Consider the following 10,403-nt stretch of genomic DNA (forward strand, 5'->3'; position numbering starts at 1 on the left):
TGACACACATCTGCTAGTTCCTCTGAACGTGCCTCATGGTATTTATTCACGGAGGAGACAAGGAAGGAGGAGAAGAGGACAGACAGACAGAAAGACAGAGACACACACAGAGTCCTGGTCTGGTTCACACTTAAGAAACTCAGTAAATGTCACAGCCTGTTTGCTGTGTGATTTTTGTTACTCCCACATGAAATATCCAGAGATTTAAGCTTATTATCAAGTAGATTAATAAAAGCCATCTTCTCTACTGTGGCAAAAAGAAAAAGAGTCATAAAGGAATTCAAATTTGCTAACACTCTGTAAAGTAAAAGAATAGGTGGATTCACATCTTCTTCAGTTTGAATGTATCCCCTCCAAAATTCAGGTGTTGCCAATGTCACAGTACAAAGATACGGAACCTTTCAGAGGTGATTAGGCCATGAGGGCTGCTCCCTCCTTAACAGGATTAAGGCTCTTTTAAAAGAGGCTTCAAGCAGTTCGGTTAGGTTGCCCTTCTGCCTCACATGTGAGGACGCAGCAAGAAGGCCCTCCCCAGACCACATGCCAGCACCTTGATCTTCCCAGCCTCCAGAACTGTAAGGAATAAATTTCTGTTTTTATAAATTACCCAGTCTCAAGTATTTTGTTGCAGTAGCACAAACAGGACTAAGACAGCAATCTTAATTTCCCGGCCAAATGACATCTCTCACTTAATTAAAAGAATTTGGGAAGACCAGTCTAAGGTCACCTGGATACTATTTAGAGTGAGGAAACCTATGAACATCAAGTGAAACAAACTACTCAAAGAATCACAGGAAACATTTCTGAAGCGTTCGGCTAGTTTGGTTTTACAAAAAGTACACTGAGTAGCAGGCACCCAAGGAAGCCTACTTACCACAATATCCTCCGGAAATGTGTCTCTGCTGAAGGAGCCATCATCAAACATGACCTCATAGAAGGTTTGCGATGTCACAGCGATCACTCTGCAGCTGTAATACCGTGTATTCCGATGCTTTGTAATGACCGTCTGACCCACGGAGATGGCCTTCTCAGAAGCCTTGGACTTCTAAAAGAAAAGACAGAGAAAGAGGGAAGGAAAGAAAGAACAGAGAGGAGAGGAAAAGAAAGGACGTAAAATAAAAGAAATGTTTATTTAGAAAACAATCATTAATCTAGACAAGATTTTAAAATTTTTTTAATTTAGTATTAGAGGATAATTTCAAATTCATAGATAAGTTGCAAGAATACAAACAGTACAAACGACACTCTTATACCCTTTGACCCTTTACCCAGATTCATCTATTGTTATCTATTGCCATTACTAATATCTTACCATTTGCATTATTGTTTGCATATTCTGTTATATGTGTATGTGTAGAAAGAATATGTATGTGTGTCTGTGTGTGTATATATATACAGTTTGTTTCTCTCAAACCATTTGAGAGTAAGCTACATACATCACAGGCTTTTTTCCTTCAGTGTATATTTTCTAAGGATAAGGATATTCTCTTATACACAGCTCTAGTATAGTTACCAACTTCAGGAAATTGAACACTGACACAATACTTAAATTCGTTAGGTTCCCTTAATCTAGACCATTTCCACAGCCTTTCTTTGTTTTTTATGGTAGTGATACTTTTTATTTTTTTTATTTTTTTTTATTTTTGACTGGTAAGGGGATCGCAACCCACAGCATGGTGTGGTCTGCACCACACTCAGCCAGTGAGCACACCGGCCATTCCTCTATAAGATCCGAACCCACGGCCTCGGCGCTACCAGCGCCACACTCTCCCGAATGAGCCACGGGGCCGGCCCTGGTAGTGATACTTTGAAAGGATACAATTCCTCCTCCCACTACTTTTTAAGAAAGCATTTGTCTGATATTTCCTCATGATTAGATTCAGATTATATTCTTGGCCAGAATCCCACATAGGTGATGTTGTGTCCTCAGGATATTTCATCTGGGGGCACATGATGTTTGCATCCGTCAGTGGTGATATTAGTTATGATCCTGATCAAAGTATGGTCCAATCACTACACTTAATTACTGTTTCCCTTACGTCAGTAAGCAATCTGTGGGAGACGCTTTATCACCATGCAAACATGAGACAAATATCCTCATACATCTCTGTTTAGTTTTAGCATCCACTGATGAGTCTTGCTTGATCTTTACTACAACGATGGTATACGCTGGTTTTTCCTGCTACAGCTTTCGCTCCACATTTACTAGTTGGCACATGGCATTTGATAAGCAGGACTCTCTCACATTGCTCCTCATCCATCCATCCATCCACCCATTACCAGTAGGGGCTGATTAATTCCTCCTCCACAATTGTCTGCAACTCATACTGTACTTTACTATTTTGGTGCTCAGATTGTCCCAAATCTAACCAATAAGAGTCCCTTTATCATGCTGGTTTGTGTGTCCTTCTGACATCTTTTTTTTCTTTTTTTTAAAAGAAGTTCCTTACTATGGGCCCTGACAACATGTTCCAAAGATTATCTTGTGCCACCCCTGAAATTAGCCATTCCAGGAGTGTGGTTCATTTTAGAGGGCAGTAATATTAGAGACTAAGATCCAGTTGCTCAGGTGTGCTCTTACTACAGGGGTATCTTTGTTTCACACATGCATATATACACATATATGTGCATAAATACACGCAAGCACGTATATTAGAAATCATGAGTTCTGGGCCGGCCCCATGGCTCACTTGGGAGAGTACGGCACTGGTAGTGCCGAGGCCGCGGGTTCGGATCCTATATAGGGATGAGCTGGTGCGCTCACTGGCTGAGCGTGGTGCGGATGACACTGAGCCAAGGGTTGCAATCCCCTTACCGGTCAAAAAAAAAAAAAAAGAAATCAGGAGTTCAGAGTGATACCCTTATTCATCCCTGCAAGGTTCGTTCCTGCCTCCCTTTATTCTGTATTTGCATGTTCCTTCTTTCTCAGTACGAACCCGTTTACTCATTTGGTCAATTCTTAAATATGCCCAGATAACGTTTCAAGACCTGTAGGAGAGCTGTTCTAACAGTTTTAGACTAGAAAAACTAACCTACATGATAGACAAGTTCATTTTTAAATTAAGAATTAGGGGTCAAGTTCAATCAACAACTCATGTTGCCGGCAGCTGGGCCGCAATGCTTTTCTGAGAATACAAGCATGAGTTGTAGATTCCATCCTTACTTCATTTTTTTTTTCTTTCCACACATGTTTGTAGCCTCCTGAAAACCATGTGTAGGTCTCGGGGTATATGCATCATGCTAGGAACCGTAAGACTTCAGGATAAAGGGCTTCTCTCAGAAATGCTTGGCAGAGTGACTAGCTCATGCTTCTGAAATACTAGTTTTGGGATGTTTAGCTTTTTTTCAGGATAAATCTGCTGCTCTCTTTTCAGGAACTCCTACAAACCCTATACCTGCCTGGAGGAGGCTGCAGTCAACATCTTATGCCAAAGTCTGCTCTCAAGCACTGGATCCCCTTTTCTTCCCATCTCCAAGTCTCATTAGGTAACTCTGGTTTGTTTGCTGCCATGAACTCTGACCTGCTCGGAAGGCTCTGAATCAAGCACAGGGGAAGGTCCAGGCCTTTTGTCAAGTGGGCACTGAATGGCACAGTCTCATAATCCCCATGGCACCAACATTTGTCTGACATGTCATCTATACCTACAGAAAGCTAGGAGTCATTAAATCTCAGTATTTTCTTACAGAGATATTTAGAATACTGCTAGGAAATACAGTCTGTCATCATTCAAAACCACAGTTCAATTAGAAGCTTTACTTTTTTTCTCTCTTGAATTACAAAAAAGCTAAGACATCCCGTAGGATGCAGATAAAGGGCTATGCTTGATCTTCCTTTTATAGAAACCAAAAGAAGACATTCCCAGAGAGTCATCCATTCACTAATTTCCTCCACAGTCATTTGTAGCTAGCCAGTGGACACCAAGCACCTCACCTGGTGCTGGAGACTCAAATATACAAAAACCACTGATACTTGCTTTCTGTTCCCTGAAACAGGCCCACAGGGGTATGTGCCATGAAGTCATCTTACAGGTGGCAGGACAGAAGACTGCTGGACATGTTCTAGCATGTCATCTACAACATGACTTTGCATTCTTGGGCACACAACAGGCAGAATTAGTGAAGGAGGGCAATGAAGAGCAGAGTAATGGGCAAGAGGAAAGGCCCAGAAGCAGGAAACAGCTCGTTCTGTTGCAGGAACTGCAGGAGATGTTGCTAGCGTGTGAGAGCTAGCAGAAACTAGAAATGGCCTGGGCCCAGAGGTTAGGCTACTGGGAGGTCGGGGAGGGCAGACCTTATGCCATCCCAGGGAGTCTGGAGGTGATCCTGTGAGCCTGAGGAAGCCACTGAGGAATTTAGGTATAGAAGAAAAATGGTCCAGGTCCACGTGGCCATAGGTAGAGAAAGGGGGCTGGTAGAGCTTACTACAACAGTCCAGGTGGGAGAGGAGGACCTGGAGTAAGGAACTGAGGACAACAATGCTTATGATTTGGACAGAGGTGCAAGCCCCCTTCCAGCAAATATGTTCCTAAGGGTCTCCAACTTGTGGAGTGAACTCTGCCATCTAGTTTCCCACATGCCTAACAAAACAGAAGGATGCTTTCCTCCCTGAAATCATTCCCTAGTGATGATGCTCTCCTTTGGCTGGGAAAATTTTCTGTGCCTTTAAGTGCAGGTAGATGTATGAACATTTTGACAAAGCAAAACAGTAAGACTGCAGTGATTTAAATACACTATACTTGAAATATAAATCTTTAACAGCTAGATTACATATGCCAGTTTCCTACTTCACTTCTGTGCCCATCCCCTTTAAGTATATTTAACCCGGCACAGTAAGAGAAAAACTTAGATGTAACAATTAATATGAGTGGAGACACAGTCTGCAGAGTTATATAACTCCAGAACTGGGCCTATGACAGCTACTTAAGGGTGTATAGGTTACACCTAACTCTAAGAGGCGACATTTGCTACCTGTGTGGCCACATGCAGTGGCCCTGAGTGACATGGATTAGAGCCAATCAGGGCTTCAACTTGGCAGAACTTTCTTGCAGATGTTGCCCCTCTCTGTCAAAGTTAAAAACACCTGCAGTCAGAATTATATGTGGTGTATTTTACTATGATATTTTTGCGCATACTTTATTAAAATTGGAATTTACCCTCAAAGGAGATAATGTGGCATGGATCTGAATTCTAAGCTCTGATTCTTACTAACTGTATGATCTTGGGGATGTTACTTAATCTTTATCAGCCTCAGTATGCTCATCCATAGAAGGGAAAATACGAGGGTACTTAAGTCTGTGGAAAAATACAACTGAAAGATAATACAAATCTTTGCATAAACTTTTTGAAGTATCCTCATACATCAAAGGTTTGTTATAAAACAGGATGAAGTACAGAAAATACCTAGACTCACTGGCAGTAGGTTCTTAGCAAATATTAACTGGCTTCATATTAGGAAATGGAGAACATACCTGAGAGCTTAGGCCCATTTTAATAAGCCACTCTTTCCTACTGTACTTCAGTGTCAGGCATGACTGGGCAGCACCCTGACTTCACACTGACAGGGATCCATCCAGCCTCAGGTCATTGCTGAGGGACAAGCCAGATCCCTCCCCCTCCCCCCACCTCATCCACTCCAGCAGCCTCTAAGTCTTATCAAACTCAGGCACATGGCTATGATCCCTAGGAAGGAAGAGACTCCATCCCCAGGGCTTCCGAAGTCTTTGTTTACAACTCTCTTGAGGGCCTGGCCACATGATCTTTTCCTTTACTTTCCCTCTTACCACAGGGTAAAATCCACGAGTCCGTGCCAGGCCTTGTCTTTTTGTCCACAGCACCCAGCACAACATCTGTAATGCTGATGCTGCCAGATGAACAATGAATGGATGATTGGATGGATGGATGGATGGATGGATGGATGGATGGATGGATGGATGGATGGATGGATGGATGGATGGATGGATGGATGGATGGATGGATGGATGGATGGATGGATGGATGGATGGATGGATGGATGGATGGATGGATGGATGGATGGATGGATGGATGGATGGATGGATGGATGGATGGATGGATGGATGGATGGATGGATGGATGGATGGATGGATGGATGGATGGATGGATGGATGGATGGATGGATGGATGGATGGATGGATGGATGGATGGATGGATGGATGGATGGATGGATGGATGGATGGATGGATAGACGGACGGACAGGGGAGTGGGTAAGTGAGTGAACTGTGAGGACGGTACAGACACACTTTCAAAATGCAAGAGGAGTGATTCCATTCATTCGCTGCCCTGAAAAGGACAAAGGGAAGCAAAGAGGAATTTTAGAAAGATGCTCCTCTTTTGGGGGGTGGGTGGGCATGTATGTGGGTAGGGGAAGGAAATAATGATGTTTATGGTGAAATTCACAGAGTGTAGAGAGTAGAAGAGGCCAGTCAAGGGAAAAGAAAGGTGATACAGGTTTTCAAAAGGCTGATTCTAGGTTACAAACATTTTTGTCCTGCTTAGGACATGAAATTTATGCAGACTGGTTAGTTAGAAAGACTGCCAGCACAAAAATTAAATGCACTTCATTTAAATAGAAATCCTCATAAGCTTCAAGAATGACCATCTCATGAGGACTACTAAGGAAAACAGGATTCTTTCATAATGCTATTTTGAGAGGATTTCTGGTGTATTTTTTACAGGAAAAACTTATTGACAAGCATACCCCATATGTGATTGATCATACATCCTCAAAATATTTCCTGTCAGAAAAGCTTAAGAATCTATTGGTGTTAAGAATGTCATTTCTGATTGGAGAAGATAGACATTGTGCCAGGAGCTCCATGAGGTTAAAGAAATGGCTATGGTATTCTGAAGATTAGTGTGCAAGCTAAGGCTGTGAAAGTATGATTTTCTTTAACATGAACTAAGCAGAAATGAAAGTGGTTAAAAAAACACAACACTTCATTTAAAGAAATGCTAGAGCCAGTTAGAGATGCTGGGAAGGTGAAGAAAATGCTAAGCAAGAAAACATTATAGAAATTCCGTGAAAGCAAAGCATTTCTGGGAAACAATAACATCTACAGTTTTCAACACATGTCCATATACATGAGTTAATTAATTTCTGCCAATAACTGTGTGAGGTAATTGTTATTTTTAATAAACTGGTGGTATAACTGAGATGCAAAGTCAACTGACTTTTCCAAGATCTCAGAGCTGGTGAGAGGTAGTCTCGTGCAGTTCTCTCGGTATTACCAACCAGGGGAAGACAAGTGGAAAGAAATCACAGGAGAAATAAAACCCACCAAGAAGTAAGACTAATGGAATTCAACAGTGCCTGAAGAAGTTACATTTTCTTTTTCTTTTTTTCTTAACTTCCATTTACTGAATTCTTCCTCTGTTCTAGATACCTGTTGAGGCACTTACCACATAGAATTTATTTAATTTCCCCAATATACCCACAAGGTTGGATTAGCAAGTTGGACTTGGAGGATATCTGGTGATGAAAATGCAGAATGTATAATTGTATATGCTCTCAGTTTTCACATATGTACACACACACACACACACACACACACACACACACACACACACACACACACACACACACACACACACACACACACACACACACACACACACACACACACACACACACACACACACACACACACACACACACACACACACACATTCCCCTCCCTCTGCAAAAATGCCCACAAGTCTTCACTCCTCCCTGTGTCCACACCCTTTGCAATGTAACTTTGTAACTCTTCCAGTCAAGGGCTGGAGCATATTTGTCATCCTTTGAATCTGGGCTAGACTGTGGCTTAGCTTGCTTTGGCCAAAAGAATGCAGAAGTAATGGTATACCAGTTCAAAGCCTTTTGTCCAAGAGGCCTTGCATACTTCTGCTTTCTCTCTAGGGACCTTAGATTCTGCCATGTGAACAAACCCATTATCCTGCTGGCAGATGAGAAATCACATTAGCCACAGTTGAGGCCGTAGACATATGAGAGAAGCCAGCCAAGACCAGGCAAGCTGTTATGCAGCTGACCACAGATGCATGAGGCAGTCAGAATCATGAGCTAAATAGTTATCTCTGGTTTAAGTCACTAAGTTTTGTAATAGTTTGTCACAGACACAGATATATATGCCTAGAAAAAAGGAATACTGAAAGAAAATATGCTAAAATGTTAGCAATGTATAACTCTTAATAATGAGATTTTTTTATTTGCTTTTTTATGTACTTCTCTATATTTTCCATTGATTACATATTTCTTTAATAATTACTGGAAACATTACATATAAGAAAATAGAAGAGTCCTTGCAATTTTTCTCAATTCCTTATATGAGGATACTTCAAAAAGTTTGTGGAAAAATAGAATTGAAAGATAATACAAATCTTTCCATGAACTTTTTGAAGTACTCTCATGTAAGAACCAACCCATGTATAGTTAGAACTATTTAAATGAGATGCTAAAAAAAAAAAAAAAGCTGACACCAAATTACTTACTAAGAAAAGACCATCTTCAATATTTATCCTTCAAGTTCAGTAAATATTATAGTAAGAAGGACTTGAGGGAATGAGCACTTTGTAAAGTGGAATAATACACAAATTTGATTACAAAATTTCACCTGACTTACCTATATCTTTTAAATTTAGGGCAAATGTGATGTAACCCAAAAGGGTACTTTTACTTTGTTCTCAATAATCAACACTGATTCCTAAGACATATTGTTCAATCAAATAAATAGATTTTATTCTCAGGTTTGGGGCTATATTAAGAAACAAACAAGCAAAAATAACTTATCAAGTCTTTTTGGGATTCATTACTACACCTGTCCTTCCCATTATACTCTAAGCCACCTCTAAAGAACGGCACCAATAATAAAATACACAATTGCTTAAATGTAGCAGAATTTTCTCTTCATTGATACCGTGTTGTCTTTAATCAGCTGTAGGCTTGGAAATTAAACAGGCCCTTATTATAAAGCTCTAACTTGCCTAAGTCTCTACCAATGTTGAAATAAATGGCCAAACTTCAGACAAAAGATGGCTAACCATCAATAGTTACAACCTGAAGAAAGGTAAAAAGATGTTCCTAATATCTGGACTGGCTCATCAAAGGCAGACAAACATTCAACGGACTGACTAAAAAATTTAAATCCAATGTTGGCAAAATATGATGAAAAGAATCACCATTCCTTACCTGATGAGCACTCTACAGCAGCAAACTCAGAGCCAAAGACCCAAGAACCAGATGTCAATCAATGTCGAGAGGAAGAGCAATGCAAGGACAGATATAGGGTGAAACAAATGGCATCTAAATAAGCAATGACTAAGCATTCACTACAAGTAAGGCACCTGCCTCGGTGCTGAGGAGAAAACTAAAAGAATGAGAGCGTCCCCTCTCTCAAATAACACAGACTAGGAGTAGGGAAGATGGACATGGCTGACCATGACATGCGGCACTAAGAGGGCTCACATGAGGGCAGGAAGGAGCCTCCAGAGAAGGAAACACACATGAAACAACTGGACCAGGCCTGAGGCTGCCGGGAAGCTCACGCACACATGTCAGGAAGGCCACTAGGGAGCAGAGTATTTGGTGCCATGGACTCCAATGTCTACTTTGTGAAGCCTATGAACCCCTACTCAGAACAATGTTTTTATTTATTTAGTTAGTTTTGTTTTGCTTTTTAAAAATTATTGAAACATTATTGATTATACTTACTGGTGGGGTACAGAGTTGACTATCAATACTTATATACAGTATGTGATATTCAGATCAGGATAATTAGCATGTTCATCATTACAAAACATAATCATTCTTTGTGTTCATTACCCAGTTTCTCGCTAACCCCCTCCCCGTCTCCACCTCTAGTAACCACAGTTTTAGAACAATGTTTTTAAATGCATAAAACAAACACAGGATTACAAAAGAAACCAATTATACTGAAATAATGTTTCAAAAATAAACACAATATACATCTCTTTAATAATGCACTAAACACTAGTAACTAGAGGCAGGTCTAATAACCACTAAATGTCCTAATTTCAAAGTTGTAATGAGGATAAGTAACATTTTGAAATCTCTATTACAAAGGTGCTATGATTTCTACTAGGGACAAAATCACAGAAACTGCTAATGCCACTGCTGCCTATGCTCAAAACTGACGAGGTTAGTGAAAGAAAATTGTAATTTTTTTCTCATTCTCTAACAGATAAGTTTTTCTTGATAATAACTTATAAAAAAGATTTTTATCACCTGGAATAAAAGCACAGCAGTCAACCTTTAAGCAACAGCCTTATAAGGGCAACAATACTATTTACATAATGGTGCTTTCACATACTGTCAGTAGAAGGGCAGTAGTGAAATGAAACTCAATGAAGTCACCTTGTGAAAGCTTAA

The 10,403-nt window shown here is 40.5% G+C and overlaps 1 protein-coding gene across 1 annotated transcript in view; it reads right to left on the minus strand.

Moving 5' to 3' along the window:
* The window catches only part of LOC103601236 (lysine-specific demethylase 4C-like), a 43,104-nt gene extending 40,843 nt beyond the window's left edge, over nucleotides 1–2,261 (minus strand). The window contains exons 1-2 of the mRNA XM_008585619.1: nucleotides 2,169–2,261; nucleotides 875–1,045 (exon numbers count right to left, since the gene is read on the minus strand). Coding sequence (XP_008583841.1) covers nucleotides 875–1,045; nucleotides 2,169–2,261 — 264 coding nt within the window. The remainder of the gene's footprint in view (nucleotides 1–874; nucleotides 1,046–2,168) is intronic.
* Nucleotides 2,262–10,403: the final 8,142 nt, after the last annotated feature.

The sequence above is a fragment of the Galeopterus variegatus genome, unplaced genomic scaffold, assembly GCF_000696425.1.
Source record: "Galeopterus variegatus unplaced genomic scaffold, G_variegatus-3.0.2 Scaffold3643, whole genome shotgun sequence".
NCBI classification, from domain to species: Eukaryota; Metazoa; Chordata; class Mammalia; order Dermoptera; family Cynocephalidae; genus Galeopterus; species Galeopterus variegatus.